At 41.2% G+C, this 16927-nt stretch overlaps 2 protein-coding genes across 3 annotated transcripts in view; one reads left to right on the forward strand and one right to left on the reverse strand.

Moving 5' to 3' along the window:
* The first annotated feature begins 78 nt into the window (after positions 1–78).
* rpl28 (ribosomal protein L28) lies at positions 79–2375 on the forward strand. Of its 2 annotated transcripts, none has more exons than XM_064309161.1 (5): positions 79–102; positions 830–918; positions 1076–1199; positions 1690–1808; positions 2243–2375. In XM_064309161.1, the coding sequence occupies exons 2-5, from the start codon at positions 838–840 to the stop codon at positions 2330–2332; spliced, it is 414 nt and encodes a 137-aa protein (XP_064165231.1). In that variant the 5' UTR covers positions 79–102; positions 830–837; the 3' UTR covers positions 2333–2375. The 2 variants fall into 2 exon arrangements, with proteins under 2 accessions (XP_064165231.1, XP_064165230.1); XM_064309160.1 differs by lacking the exon at positions 79–102 and adding an exon at positions 125–163.
* Positions 2376–7206: 4831 nt separating this feature from the next.
* The window catches only part of LOC135239899 (prostaglandin G/H synthase 1-like), a 29767-nt gene continuing 20046 nt past the window's right edge, over positions 7207–16927 (reverse strand). Inside the window, exons 12-14 of the mRNA XM_064308903.1 lie at positions 10442–10618; positions 9927–10108; positions 7207–9246 (exon numbers count right to left, since the gene is read on the reverse strand). Of these exons, the coding sequence (XP_064164973.1) occupies positions 8683–9246; positions 9927–10108; positions 10442–10618 (923 nt within the window). The 3' untranslated portion in view covers positions 7207–8682. The remainder of the gene's footprint in view (positions 9247–9926; positions 10109–10441; positions 10619–16927) is intronic.

The raw sequence follows: 16927 nt of genomic DNA on the forward strand, positions 1-16927 counted from the left end.
GACAATTACGTTAAAATGACTTAAGTGTTTGCGAGCGCGTAGGGATATATTCTTTTGTAAAGCGGCTTCCTTCCTTCTCTCGCTCTTTTCTACCGCTGAAAGGTAACGTGGTCGTATCCGATGGTCTTGTTGCAAGACGCATTTTAATAATTTTTTCCATTTTGTACGTACTGAGTGTATAAACGCACATTTATATGATCAATGATGTTTATTTCCAACTTCTCATGTCAACACTTTGGAATATGAAACTTGTATTTTGCTGAAAATGTTCAATTCTGTACTGTTGCTAGTGTGGGCCTCCCCAGATAGCATAACGCAGCTTTTCAGAGGCCCTCCCTTCGGCATTTAACGTTTCTTATTTAGCTCCAGATTTAGATTGCTTACCAGCAAGTTAGTATGCGAGCTTGCAGTCTATTGTATTAACGTTTCCGAAAACGTACTTGAATAGGTTTTAGGAAATGTTTGATAGTGGCGGGTGCTAGCTAGCTAATGGGCTAGTATATGCTGCATATGAATGGTAAGGGATCTGAAAAGAGCACGTTGTCACGAAGTAGTGAGTTAAACGTTGTTTCAGTGGAAAATATGTCGTATGGTTAACTCGCTATAATATCTAACGAGGGTATATTTCCTCTTTTTAACAAAGTAACTGATGATTGATAAAAGCTGTTTATAATAACTTGGGATTCAAGGTGCTCCGCTTAGTAGTCTTTATTGAAAATATTATGATCACTACTATGTTTAGACCTTAAAACACTTTCGGAGTTTTAACGAAGGACGAATGTTGCGTTTAAATGTACAATATATTAACGATTTTTGTTTCCTTACTCAGGTGTCAACATGTCGTCTCATCTGCAGTGGATGGTGATCAGGAACTGCTCCAGCTTCCTTATCAAGAGGAACGGACAGACGTACAGCACCGTAAGTTGGAATCCAGGTTTTTAAAAACACATCTGCTATACTCATAATGAAATGATGCAGGTCACAAAACGTGAAGTCGTTAAAAAAAAAAATGGAATGGAAGGACATTATTATTGGAAGTGGGTCTTGTAGCAGTCCTTGCTTTTCTTTTTGACAGGAACCCAACAACCTGAAGTCAAAGAACTCCTTCCGTTTTAACGGACTTGTGCACAGGAAGACTGTTGGTGTTGAGCCAGCTGCTGATGGGAAAGGAATTGTTGTGGTTTTGAAGAAACGCGCAGGTAGGTGTTAGTCATCCTCTTGCCACCAGTGAAATGCACTGCCTCCATTAATATTGCTGTGAAAGATTCTTGAGGGTTTTCGCACTGTTCTGATGCATAAGGAAACAAATACTTGCATGATTTCTGTAAGCTTTGGAAGAATTTCCATTGTTTTAAAGGGGTTAGGTGGACTGTCTTGCAGTGTACACATTTTTTTGAGGCAGATTGGTTTTTTGAACATAAGCAAGGCTGAACACTTGATTCTGGGATGTAGACTGCACACCTTTTGTACTTAACTCTAATTGCATAAATCCCAGAGTCATGTGATCAAAGACTTAACTGACATTTCACCTGGAGAAATGTAAGAACTGTTGTGGAAAAATAAGTGACCCTTCCTAGATATGCAAGTGAAGTAATACTGCAGATATGTGGCTAGATTTGATTATCTTGTGGTATATCACCATCTACCGTGGGACTTCATTGAGGTCTTTTTTTATCAAATGTTTTCAAGGTCAGCGCAAACCTGCCACCTCGTTTGAGAAAATCACCATCAACAAGAACTCACGTGCCACTCTGAACAGCCTGCGCCACATCATCCGCAAGAACAACTACAGAAAGGATCTGCGCATGGTACGCTCTCACTCCCAGGAACCAAGATAAAGCGCTTTGCTCTTCAGGGATTGCATTTACAGCAGACAGGTTTGACGTGTAGTCAGAGCAACCAATGAGCTCAGATATTAGAGTCAAAATTATGGTTGATGTAAGGAAGTGATCAAACAAATGAATTATTCCCTAACAAGAAGTTGAATGCTAAGATGTCTGCTTTGAAATATTTATTCACAGGGTTAGTTTCCATGTCTGTTACTTTGCTTTGAAGTTGCACCTGTGTGGCTGTCCAGCATATTTGCTCATTTTTTCCACATCCTATGACAGTGATGTGCAGAATGTGTTTTGAGCTGATCAGGTGTAGAGTTGAGCAGGAAGCACATGTAGGGCTTTTGTGTGGAGCGATAGCTGGAAAGACTACAAGGTGCAATTCTGACCTGAGTGCGGTTCTCCTACAGGCTGCTCTGCGTCGTGCTAGCGCCATCCTGAAGAGCCAGAAGCCTGTGGTGGTGAAGAAGCAGCGCTCAAGAGCTACAAAGACCGCATAAATGTTTTCATTAAGAATCATTTAATAAAGTTCTGTTAAATTGAGTCATACGATTCCTCATTACAAACCAATAGAATTGCATTGGTATGTCTGCCAGTATTATTTGACGTACACCTTTCTGGAGTAAATAAGGTTCTTACAGTAAAGATGCACCAAATGTGAATTGAAGGAGCACTTGGAGCAGTGTATTTGCCTACTAGCCAGTAGATTGTCCTAAAACTGGAGAAATTGCCAAAACATTTCCTTATAGCACTTAGTTCCCCTGAGTGCTGAAAGATTATCCCTAACAGCTGCATTATGGTGCACACAGCCCGATGTGTCTACGTGAAGTCAGTGTTTACTTGGCAGCGAGCAACAATCCATAAGTGCAACTTTACTATGCATAGAACTGTAATTGTCTGAAACTCTGAACTTGAATTGAGATGTGATTGTGGCATTTGTTTTGCATCCAGATTTTTGGAACTAAAGCAGTGTTTCTCCAACTAGGTCTGTGGCATGCCTGTGTATGCCGACTTTTGCAATCACATTTGAAATCTCAATTTGAACAAGCTGGTAATTTTTCTTGATGTGTTTTGAGGGATTATTTACCCTCACAGCATGCTGTGAAAAATTAAAGGCCCATATAAATACTGTGCAATTTTGTAAATGATTACATACAGGTAAAAAAAGATCCAATGAAGGATTATGGTGAGTAAGTAGGAATTGGTGAAAGTGGACACGGGCAGTAAAACTAACCATTTGGTAGATAATGAAGAATTCAATGACTAAACAATGAGCCAAACCTGCATTGGTTTTAAGGGGAAAAAGTATGGAAGAACTTGAACATGTTCAACAAGCTTCAGTCAAGAAATTGGCTGTAATGAAGACCAGCAAACACACGGCTCCCCCAAGACTGTTTTAGAATCCCTGAATGCCATAAGTGGTGTTATGGTATCAGTATGGCGAGCAATTGTTCATAATCCCATAAGGCCTGAGGATATTTTTTGCCTATCATTGCCTATTACCATGAGCCCTGAAGTGAGTGTACTATATATCCAGATGCATATAGACAGCAGACATGGTTTGCAATTACACCAGTGTTTGTTCAGACTACAAACATGCCTGCATCATGCTGTAGTGGAGAAGAAGTGCTTTTGCACTCCCCAGATTGTGCCAAATGGAATCTATATGTGGAGATCTTCATTGTCTCATAAAACAAAAAAGTAGGGGAAGCCAGGGATGGGAGCATGATATATATACTACACCAGCCAGCATTACATGTGAAAGAATAGTTCAGCTGCATTTTCTTCAAACGTTCAAACTTTATCCTGGACACAAAATGCCCTGGTGCATTTTGAAAGTCTTTCGGAATCTTGTGTCATTGTTTTTGTCAAAGAAAATGGTTTTTAGACTTAAGTTGTTTTTGGCTTATTGTATAACGATCATTTTAAAGCCAAATCCTTATTTTGTCCTCAACCCAGAAACCTGAATGTTAGAGTGACCAGTTTCCCACAATTAAACATTGTTGCAGGATTCTGGAAATAGGTCACTGACAGTAACTATTGCTTGTAGGACATGCTTAATTAAAAAGCACCAGGATATACGTATGCAGTTCCTATTGATGGCTTCTGGAATAGGTTATGTACATGCATAACCTCATTATTTTTTGCTTTTATTATTTGTAGTCTACTGGGGTTATTTTCAGTATCATCCACTATTATTCAAACAGTAAATCTGCTATGATCAATGAATGCATTATGGAAAATTATCTGATTAGGTACTCAATAACAGGGACACGGGGTGATGACACTACCCCAGATCAGCCATGCAAAAGAATCCGATTGATTTTTGAAAGTAGCACACTGACATCCAACCATGTGACCTAAAAATCTGATCTACTGACACATTTGTATTAGCCTTTAGTTACCAAAACAGTTAAGCATTTCCTTGGTTTCGGAGCTGATGTGTTAACTTTGTTTAACAATGAAACTTCAGACACCTCTGACTGTGAATTGAAAGTGTTCATTGATGGCCATGAAAGGGACCAACAGAATGTTACTTGTAAGACTGGCACTGACACTGTGGACGGCATTTGCCTTTCCCAAATTAGGGATGGCATTTGAGCTTCAGGATACCATTCACGCTCTGATAGAGGAAAACATACATTTACACGACCAGCTGGAGAACCTGACACGGGCACTGCGTGAGCTGAAACAGCTGCTGTGGAACCACTCCAAAGGTTAGTGAATATCCATCCTTGTTTTTCTCTTGAGATAGAAGAACAATTTGAATCTAAAGGGAATGAATGAAAATGTCAAAAATAGCTATTTATTTAATGCCCGTTTTTAAATTTTAATAGCTTGTCTTGCCATTCAGTTAAAATAAAGTATATTTAACTTCATAATGAAGTTCATACATTTAATCAATAGCAGATCTCTCTTTTTAACAGAAACTGAAGGAGAACATGATCCAGATATACAGCATCTCTGGGATGAATGGAAAGAACATGGTAATACTTCACTATTTTACCTATCTATATTTTATCTCACTATCAAAGCAGTATTGACTTAATAACACACCCATGACATTAAACCAGAGCATGACTAAACTGAAATGATTGTCCAATACACAAAGGTTCACCAAAGAGGAGGTTACTGTCCTGTGGAATCTGAACGACAGCTCATGTTAATTCATAAAAATGTTAAAAGGGAAGTAAAATTTTCCCTTCATGTAGTGTGATTCAAGGGAGCAGAGGCACAAGAATGGCTCTAGTTCTTTCATTCCAGACTGACCTCACGTTTGAGGTATTTTTACCTCTTCAATTAATCCCTAATCCTTTGGGGTTCATTGGGTCAGTAATATCCACGATGGGAGAGGAGAAAGGTGCCTTGGTTCATCCATAAAATTCCAGTAGTTATTGGCCTTTTAAAGCTGGCGGGTCAGAGCGAAGAGAACTCATTCCCCTAGGGTTGGCAGTTCAGCTGTGAGAAACATGCTCCTGATTCCAAATTTCAGCAGTTGTTTCTCAGCCTTGGCTGGTAAACCGGCAGTAAAATATTGTGACGCTTCAAGGTGAGCACTAGTTAACTACTCCTCTTCCCTCAGTCATTTTGTAAAGAAGCATGTTTTCTTCTTAGATTTGTCATTGCACTGGGAATTTGTCACCTGTTTGTAATGCCTGATGTTAAGCCTGTTTTGGACTATATGTTCAAATCCATACAGAGTCTAGTCTATGTGCACATGTGAGAGTGTAGCTAACAAAATAAAGAGGAACATGTGAACTAAGGCAGGACACTGTACATAATATTGAAATGTCCTAAATGTTTTCCCCCAGGTTTTTACCCATGGTGATAACAGTTTACATATTGCATTACCTTTATTACAGCTGCTTCATACTGGCATATCAGGGTTTAACAGAATGGACTCATGTTATGCAGGTATAAGTGCTGAAACACACCTCCTGTTGGAGCATGCATTCTGTGGGCAGGATCTTCATGGAGCAGCCAGTCCATACCAGGCACACACATTCCTCCTGCTCCCCACCTTTTTCACCCTCTGCCTTCTGCTCTTCTGATGACATTAAATATCCTCCAATGGCAGGGTTATGGGAGAAAACTGCATTATGAATAATTGCTTGAAATCAGACCTGTGTCAACATTGGTTTTTTTTTTTTGTTTTTTTTTTTTTAACTTTATGTAATACATAATTTCACTGCCTTCCTAAGAATAAAATTATAAAAAACATTTTCCAAATGTTTAAATCCTAAATTTCAGGTTTTAATGTTCCATAACTCTTAACTAGGGAAGATGAAACCTCTGACAATAGAATGAGGTAATACAATTTATCTGTAATAAATATACTTTATATAGCTGAATGTTGTCATATGTGTGAGTATTTTTCCATTATATGTATTTTTATGCTATGCACAGGACTTAAAATACTTACTGGGTTTTAAAATCTCAAGATTCTTTATATGTTTGAAAGGGTAAACAGTGCTCTCATGAAGACTGATACTCAATTTAATGCATAATTATAAATTTAAATACATAAAATATAATTTTAACAGCTTCCCAGCATTTGCTAGCTAGCGTCGTGTCTAATTGTGTCAGTTAAATGTTGGTGAAGATCAGCAAGTTTAAAATGCAGAATGTTTTTTGTCTTCTGCCATGGAAAAAGGGCATTCAAGATCATTTCAAAATAGGTTATTAGGGGTGTGAATAATTGTGACACACCTTTGGAAAATGTATTACTTGTTCAACATAGTATTTTTCTCCAAGCAATTGTATTATATATATATATATATATATATATATATATAAAACTTTTGAACATACTTTACTTGTATTTATTTTTCTAGCCTTGTTTTTCTCTCATTTTTATCAGGGGTGTGCCTATTTTTAGAGGACACTATATGGCTGTAACACCAGAGGACTCTTTCTCCCATCCAATCATTCCTTTTCACTTCAGCATCTGTTGTATTACAGAAAAGCAATTATCTCAAACAGTAATATAGGCTATTGATTGATGATTTCTAAAAAAAGATTGAGTTGCCATGATTAGACCCAAATGATGCCATTGAATACTAAATTTAATAAAGTACTGCAAATGTCAGTTGGTCTTCTACGTTTATTTGTTTATTTAATGTTTTATTTGTTTTTTTCCAACAGCAATCAAACGTGAAAGACGTCAATATGTCAAAACACAAATTACACAATCTTTCACGGACCATGCATATGCCTATGAAGATTATGCATTGTTATGCATCCACATTTTGTTGAAAAGATACCAGTCAGCAGGAGTCACCATACCATACAGAGACACTAGTTTAAATAAGCAGTCTTTTCCTACCCACCACAATATCCCACTTTAGGTCCCCAAAAATGTGAATATACAGAATCAAGTGGGCATAATAATTTATTTGCATTTTTTCCAACTGGTAAACATACAAAAGGTATAAAACTAAGAAAATGTCCCTTTATACAGGATTAAGCAAAGGGTTTGAACTTGCCATCTTGTTTCTTAGAGTTCTATATCATTTCAGTTACTACTGCAGTTACTATACATGCAGGTTGAGATTTACAACATTCCTCTTTGATAATAAATTAAATAATGCAAACACGCTTTACAGTGGAATGTACGCATGTAACATCATGTGTAAGAAACAGAGAGAAAGGAGAAATTTACCAATTCATGCTCAGCAGCTTCTATCGTGCAGCTAGAACAACCGTACAGGAGTCCAACAGAAACTAGTTTTCAGATGGACTGGAAATGAGTCGAGGTCTAAGAGGTTCAGGATGTTTTACTGGCCACTATTGTGAGCCTTCAGTCTGGATAGAAATCGTCATACTTACAAAATATCCCTGTACCAAATTTCACCACCTGAAATACATCGACAGTTTGAAAGTGGTCAAACTTTATTGAAATCAAAAGTTGGCTCAGTCCAACATCCATTTTCATCAAATCTTGTATAGTCATAGGCAGAATGCCTTGCATGATATGATTATTGCTCTCAGCATGCAATGTTCCAGCTACAGTATGCATTATTATACTTACATATATTGGATATCAATGAGAAAACCATGTTGTTGTGGACAATTTCCAGATATTAAGCTGCATTCACTTACTTATTTTTGCCAGTAACTCTGTTGGGATGCATTAGGCATTAGGGTCCACTTGGTTGCACTGACCTGACTGGTAATGCCGACATTACTGTTGAGTTCAGAACAAGAGCCAACCTGGTCTCTTCCTGCCTTTGCCAACACCACGTGCGCAGGGGTTATTTACTCTTAATCCTAAACTGTAAACAGTAACTACTTTAATTCATAAATGCTAAGGATGCCAGGCTTTGGACTGCATGGACAACGCTCTGCACTGAAATTAAGCAGCTACCACAGATGCAACAGGTCAAAGCCTTGGCACTGCATGTACATTTACACAACATTGGTGGAGGTCTTCACGTCTGCAGGGGAAACCATTTGAAAACACCTTGCAGAGGCTCACCAGGTATTGGAGACTTTGTGTTGAAATGGACCACGTCTCTGGAGTTATTGACTGTGGCCGCTTCTGTTGTTCATGCACAGAAGAGAGTTACAGCTCATGGACCCAGGCCCAGAGTATTTCAGTATGAAGGGGTGGGGGTTAGCCCTACTCTGAGCTTTTAGGAGAAGGAACACAAAAACAAATACTAACACAACCACACATCTACAGAAGGACCCTGCAGTTCACACCCACGTGCAGAATGTTTCTGTTAAACGGGAGTAAGGGTACTGCAGGGCTGCAAGTATTAACAAACAGAGGGGACCTTGTGCATGTATCTATCTACCTTTAGAGGTTTATTTTTTTTTTTGCTGTGGTTCGTGGGGTGCGGCCTTGCTAATCGATGTCCAGGTCGCTGTCGTCGTCGCTCTGGGCGAGGTGCGCAATGGCGGCGTTGCGGATGGAGGTGGGGATCACCGCCGTCTTGTCTGGCAGCAGGCCGTACTCCTGCAGCAGGGCCTCCAGGTCCACTGCGAAGAAGTCCTCGCCCAGCTGGTCGGTGATGCGCACAAAGTTCCCGATGAGGTCTCCGCCCTTGTACACCAGCAGCGCCGGGAGGGCGTTGCCTGTGAAGAGGGCGCTGGTGCCGATGACGGAGCTGCGGACGGCGCAGAACTTGACGAGCGGGTACTCCTGCGCCAGGCACAGCATGCAGCCGCTCATGGCCTCGCAGGCCGGCACCTCGCTCTCGTAGATGTGGATCATCACCAGTGTGCCCTTCTCCTCTTTGTCCACGGCCTCCAGGAAGTCCTCTCCGCTCGACAGCTCGAAGACCTGCTCGAAGCGCTTGCCGCTGTACAGCTGGCGCCTCATCTCGTCGATGCGCTGCTTGCGGTACTGCTCCAGGAAGTCCTCGTCGTCCTCGTCCTCCTGCAGCATGTTGTACTCCTGCAAGGTCATCTGGGAAATGGAGGTGTACGGGTACACCTCAAATCACCAAAGATACTGGAATGCAGGTTAAGAACCTTGCTCAAGGGTACAACGGCAGTGTCCTACCTGGGGATCGAACGTGTGTCCTTCAGCTTACAAGGCCAGCTCCTTACCCATTATACTACACTGCCACCCATGCACACTAAACACTAAATGCCCACAAGTATGTGGACTCCTGACATCCAGTATCTCATCCAAAATTACAGACATTAATATGTATTTGGTCCACCGTTTGTTACTAAACAACTTCCACTCTCCTGGGAAGGCTTTAAACTAGATGTTGGAGCATCTCAGAATAGTCTAGAATGTCATTGCATTAAGAGTTGCCTTTACTGGGCCTAGCCCAAACCATGAAAAACAGCCCCAGACCAAGGGTTGTCCAGATACTTCTGGTCATATAGTGAACACAGGATATGCTTGCCTCTCACATGAACACAGGATATGTTTGCCCCAAATACTTCCTCAAGGTGGCCAACTGCAGCAGCCACATAACTGTTCTCTGTTCTCAGCTGGTGTCTGTAGGCCTTATCCTGACTATCTGACTCCTGCTCAGGCCAAGCAGGACAAAAGCGCTGTATTTTTCAGAGAAGGTGATTCTGAATTGCACCCATATAACCCCCTATGAGCCAGCCCGAAGACCCCTTCCCCACCTTTCCATTGATCTTATCCTGCAGCTCCTTCTGCTTCTCCTTGTCACGCTCCTCGTCCAGGTGCGAGCGGCAGCTCATGGACAGCTTCTTGATCAGCCTCTCCATCTCCTTCTTCTGCTCCTGCCGCTGCTCCGTCTCCAGCTGCTTGTACTTCCTCCAGTCGTTGATCACGCCCTTGGGCCCTGCACGCGCCCGCCATTATCGTCACACACACAAACATCTCATTGGCCTTCATAGAGAATATAAAGGCCTACCCATTTAAAGAAATTACATTTTACAAATAAATACATTTAATACATACATATCAATATTCAAAGGTACAAGAACATGATCTCAAAAATGACCAAACTCTAATCTAATCTTAGCTTCCCAATGAAGTGTTAGTCAAGTATATCAATTGCCTAAGGGGATTTATTCATCTGTGCGTGAGGCTTCCTCAGAGACAGAGCAACAAGGACACCTGAAAGAGAAAGGACTACCTGAGGGAGAAGAGGTTGGCCAGGAGACGGGCATACCTGTGTTTATGGCGCTGCCATCCGGGCTGTATTCAATCTCCTCCAGGACATCGGGGTTGCGAATGGTCTTCTCCTCCCCTTCCTCTTCCTCTTTATCGCTGTCTTCATCTTCACTGCTACTGCAGTAGTACTGCAGCTTCTCCCCAAGCAGCTTGTCATCCAGCGTTGTCATGGTCACTCACCGGAGGGAACACCACTGCGTATTTGAGAGCAAGTGCAGGTTCATCTGTGTGTGAGTGTGTTTGTGTGTGTGTATTCTTACTGGGTTTAATAGAGATCTCCAATGCCTGTACTCCCCCCAGGCCTGGCCACCATGATGCCTACCAGGCAATAACACGGTAATTTTCAATAAGCCGTCATCAGCCCATCAGTACTTTTTTCAGTCACATTCACTCAAGCAAGTATCTAATCCAGATTTTCATAATTCCATTTATAATTAAGTAAGGATGCTGGGCAACATGTGCATTCGAAATCCATTTTCCTTGTTCAAAATGTCAGCTTCCTAATGACTGAACTCTCCATATTTAAGAAATATTTCAAAGACGAGAGAAATGCAGAACATCCGAGTTCAAACCACTGCTTTATCATACACAGGACAAAGATCCTAAAACACAGAATCCACCCAAAGTTTAAGCTTAAGTTGTGCACGCCTCTGCTGGTAAAACTAGTGTGTGATGCTTGAGTGTAACGTGCAAACTCATGCACCTGCAGAACAGATCACTCCTCAGAAAGACTGTCCCTCCAATGCACCTGTTATGCCACTGTTTAAGACATCAGCATTTAAGTGAAGCCTCACTGTGATATAGCCCACTCCATATCTCACTCCTGTCACAGCACCTCAACTCATAGAGTTTCAGGTCTCAACACCTTGGTAAAGCAGCCACAGCATATATGCATTTCCTTTATTGGACTCCTAATGTCCCTGGAACATACTGGGGCAAGAATAATTACACTCATCTAATTTTCTGCATTGAAAATGTAAAAAATAACCAAAATTCCTTTAAGTGCTGAACTAGGAATCATAAAAACGAGAGCCTGTCTAATCCACAGCCTCGAGCATGTCACATCTGTAGACAGAACCCCCGCTGCTCAACCCTTCAGAGGGAAATCAAAACACAGCACTCTGGGGATAAAGCTGGTCCATTAATGGAGCTGCAGCTGCCCCTTTTGTATTCTTGTAGTGCAAGGGAGCTGCAGGGCCGGTGATTTTGCATTAAGTTTTGTATTAATCCATCTATTAATCCATCTAAAACACTGCACAGATGGAGAGGGGGATGGTGATCGTTCCAGGGCAAGTCCACCAGCCTGTACAATCACGTCCGTTACCGATTCTACAAATAAGCAGCAGAATCATTTGCTGAAATATGGCTTGCACCTAATATTAAGCAATTTCAAGAAATGATATAGGCTAAAGAAAGCATTACAGAAAAGGTGTGTTTGCACGATTCGGTCATCTGAACAACTAAGAGACACACAAATGACTGTCCCAACCGCTTGTTTTTCACTGTGTTCTTCTCGATATCTCCTCTGATTTCTCGATTAATTTTCTTCTGTCGTTATTTTGACCGAGATCCTCATAACGCATAACAGGCATGCTGTCATTACTGTCATCGCTGAAACACCATTTGTATGTGCGCTATTTTATTTCCCTTTAAATTTCTGAAATAATACAAACATTTTCAATGCACAACTGAGAAACCCGACAGCACGAGACCGCGGGTTATGTAAACTAACCAAAAACCAACTGAAATATATGATCCGCCATCATTTCTGAGCAGCGTAACACTACGGGTACAGTATCCATATGAGACCCATAGGATCGCAATGTCATCTACAACACAGAGCTCACGTAACATAAGATAAACAAATAGACTACATCAGTAGCGTTACACTGACAAAAAAATCGTCGTTCCTACTTTTCTTTAATGAATTGTATAGACAATCAATTCGTGTATTATGCAGAGATGTTCCGTTAGATATAACATTATACATTTTGCTTTTATATATGCTTGTTGATCAACTTGCTATAGCCTATTAACCACATTAAAACAATCAAAAATTGCGATATAGGATCCCTTGCCATGGCCAGTAAATCCAATTACACGTTTATATTCTCAAACTAGGCCGCCCTGAGAGAATGGTTTGACACTAGCTAGAACTGAGCAGCCAGAAATCGACAACAAACAACCTTAATGTTGATTGCTGTTCGGTATTATGTTGCTTAACGTTATTTGGTGTTCAGTCTATAATAGCTAGTTAGCCAGCTAGTGAGACACCGAAGCTAAGGTGGCACCATGGGCGCATCAGTGACATATAGGGCGTTAGCATGCTAGCTAACTGACAACCGTTTTATTTTATCCTCTAGCGTAGCCACTTCGGTCTAGTGGCTGATTAGACGGTAACTACCTGGCCATATATATTTTAATAGCAATGAAACAACGCATTTTAAGCGAATCTCTTGTTTCTCATGTCACCAATGCCTTTTCCTAACGAAGTGGCGCTCGACTACTAGCCAGAATACCAACATGCCAACAGCGACTAAACGCCTTACCATGAAAAATCTCACGTCGCGGCCAGAATAATACGTTTTTGAGACAGTAATAATAAAGTCTTACCACACAACAACGTCGTCTGTTTTCTGCCTGAGATAAAAACACACACAGCAACCTTTTAAACTGCTTAGGTAAAAGGTTAGTCTAGCTAAGTTCTTGACTTCCTGTACACAAACGCGTTCATTAATTATATTTTTTGTTCGACTGATTGACCAATTACAATTCAGATAACAATGATGGATATTATAAACAACCAATCACTGAAGACTATAAAGGAAGACGGTATCTTTTTCCCCCTCCCATACAAGGAACACACTACGCTGACGCGGTCATGTGATCTAGTAGGGGAAAAAGCTGGGAATAAGCCGAAGATGATGAATACATTTTCTGTAATGAAATTAAGTAATGCATTTACGGGAAATGGTAGTGTAAGGACAAGATGATAATGTCTGCATTTAATGGTATAGTTTGGTGGTGTGACAAAAATTAGATATCTCGCTGTAGAAGAGTTGCAGTAATATCAGCACGGACTATGGCAGAATAAATTTAACAGGTTGCAGTCCTACAGGTTGAAAGCAATGCTGTTCCATTTCTTACACATCTGACCATCTACTGCAGTAATTCAGAACGGGTAGGAATAAAGAATGCCACAGCAGCACCCCAACTCTCATTTGACCCAGCACCCTTCTGTTTAGTAATCCAGTTCCTTAGCCAGTATTACACAGTGTAGCCCAAGCCTGAAATTAAAGCTTGTTTTGAGCGATGAATGACACTACATACGTTTTTATCCCATAATGATGTGCATGGCCGCAGTGGGAACACTGTGGGAAGTGGGGGTGATCGTGTACCCCTCCCGGCAGCCTGTTGCCTATCTGCTGCCTCAGAAGCCCCTCATTTTTTTCCAGCGAACTCTCCTGTAGCTCTTCCACTCTCACCTCAGCATCCTGCTTCAGGTTCTCTTGCAGATGGCCACTTTATTAGTACACCTATCTAGTACCTAGAATTACCTTTTACACCCAGAACAGTCTGAATTTAACAGGGCATTATAAATATTCTTAAGGGTTTTTTTTCTCACTGCTGACTTGTTAGCATCAAAATGTTCCAGCACATTTTTTGTCCACACATTCATGCTGCAAACCTTCTATTTCACCTCAACCCAAACCTGCCCTATTGGACTGAGATCTAGGGACTGAGCAGGTCATTGAAGTAAACTGAAGTCACTGTCATGTTTGTGGAGCCAGCCAGCCAGGAGATGATGTGTGCTTTATAACATGGTGGTGCATTATCCTGCCAGAGGTATCCATTTGAAAAAGGGTAGACTGTGGCCATAAAGAGATGCACATGGTGAGCAACAAGGATTAGGTATGCTGTGGTATTCAAATGATGCTCAATTTGTATTAAGGGGCCTAATGAATGCCAAGAAAACAATGCATCAAACATACACGTCTAAGATAAGTGAAAATGAAAAAGTAAAATGTGTCTGGTCTGGACAGTGAATGAATGCAAACAGTAAAAAAAAAGGTGATGCATTCTGATGTTGCAGTGAATAGCACTGTAGCCTAGGCACAAGAAGGTACAGAGACCAAATCCCAATGGAGAGCCTTTCTGTGTTTGTGTGTTCTGTGTTTGCAGCCCCTCCTGCCCTGCCCAGGAACAGGCAATGAATGGCTGGATTGATGACCCGTTCTGAGGATTCTTTTCAAATTATTTTGAATATCATTCATAGTTATTTAAAATACACGTTTAAACATATCACAACATTTTTATAGTTGGCCTATTTTCAAGTTAATAATGAAATAATTCAGAAAATCTTTCTTCACAGCATAAGTCTTGACTATATTTATGATCTATCTCTGGTTAGCCTGTCACAAACTGTGAAACATGTACTTCTGCTTTGTACCACTTGGAGGCAGAATTGAAATGTTAAAAGACAATGAATCAATGTTCAGAAATAATAATAATAATACAAATTATTATTATTGTTATTTTTATTAATATTATTGTTATTGTTATTATATAAGATAGTAAATAATAATAAACAAAGTAATGATGAACAAAATAATATTTATCTCATATTAATTTGTATGGATATGTTAGAACATTTAAGCTCAAAATACAAAAACAATTATGCGGTAATTCTTTAACTACTAAACTCTACCATAGTTTTGCAATAGGAATAGGAGGTACCCCTCTGTTTATCCGAAATAGAATGCTGAGAGAAAAAGCACCCAATACAAGATATTGCTTAGACCTTTATCAGTGGTAATGATAGCTCAAGTCAGGATAACAGTGCTGATAACAGGGGTTTTTTTAGGGCAACATGGCCTTGGTGATTAACATGGCAATCTGCATTATGATTAACATCTTAACTTCAGTGGGCTAGATTACTAACATGTTTCCCACAGAAAATGGTGAGAAAGGAAGACCTCAGCATGAAACTTTCAAAGAAATGACACAATCAAGATGTGATAAACTGGAAATTGCAATGTGGTATGCATATGCGGTGGACTATTATGATTATGTTCATGACTGAAAGTGTTGTGTTCCCTTTTGATTACTACAGTCTGTAATGTAAAATCACTTTAAAGTGGTACACATGCATCCTAATTATAACTGGAGAATAACTTCAGGGACACCACACAAAATGAGGTGCAAAAGAAACACACTAGAGTGAAGTAAAGATCGTAGTGCCAGAAGTGACCACAGATCAGGACTCCAACCCTGTAGGGTAACCTGTTCAGCAAACAAACAAACAAACAATCCTGCCAAGTACAAACTAGCACTGAAATCACATTTGCCTAATCAGAATCAGACAAATACAATCCTGCCAAATAAAAACTAACGTGATCGTATTAGCCTAACTAGGTACATTGAGCTAAACTATAGGCTAGGGAGGGGTGGGGAGAGGTGCAGCCTGAAGAGATGAGTCTTTAGTCTGCGTTTGAAGGTAGTCAGATTCTCTGCTGTTCTGACCGCCACGGGGAGGTCATTCCACCAGCGAGGGGCCAGGACAGACAGCAGACGTGAGCGGGAAGTACAGACCCGAAGAGGGGGAGATGCCAAGCGTCCAGAGGTGGCAGAACGGAGAGGTCTGGCTGGTGTGTAGGGTCTGATGATCCTCTGGATGTATCCTGGTGCTGACCCTTTAGCTGCCTGGTATGCAAGCACCAAGGTCTTAAATTTGATGCGAGCCATAACAGGCAGCCAGTGGAGGTCAGTGAGCAAGGGGGTGACATGGGAATGTCTGGGGAGGTTGTAGACCAGACGCGCTGCAGCATTCTGGATGAGCTGCAGGGGTCTGATGGCGGATGCTGGCAGACCAGCCAGCAGCGAGTTGCAGTAGTCCAGGCGGGACAGGACCATCGCTTGAACCAGGAGCTGGGTTGCGTAGGTGGTGAGGAAGGGACGGATTCTCCGGATGTTGTACAGGAAGAACCTGCACGTTCGACTCACCGCAGTGATGTTCTGGGAGAGGGACAGTCTGCTGTCCATCACCACTCCGAGGTTTTTTGCGGTGGGTGATGATGACACCACGGTGTCCCCTAGGGAAATGGAAAAGTCAAGGAGGTTAGAGGATGGAGCAGGGATGAAGATCATCTCTGTCTTACCTGGGTTCAGCTTAAGATGGTGGTTATCCATCCAGCTCTGGATGTCCCTCAGGCAAGCAGAGATGCGAGCGGAGACCTGTGTGTCAGAGGGGGGGGGGGGGGGGGGACTATATATACTGTATATGTTCCATACTTTTTCTTTGAAACAATAAAAGGTGATGTGTTGAGGAGGTGGCAGTTCAGTTGGAATGTATCAGTGTAGTCAGCTGGTTAATAGCTACCAGCAGAGGGTTAAGTAAAAATACTGGATCATGTGGGACTCTGTAATACTGGCAGAAAGGCCCACTCTATGTGTCAGTGAAATGGGTAAATAGCTCCATGTTACA

The sequence above is a fragment of the Anguilla rostrata genome, chromosome 14 (genome assembly GCF_018555375.3).
Source record: "Anguilla rostrata isolate EN2019 chromosome 14, ASM1855537v3, whole genome shotgun sequence".
Classification (NCBI taxonomy): Eukaryota; Metazoa; Chordata; class Actinopteri; order Anguilliformes; family Anguillidae; genus Anguilla; species Anguilla rostrata.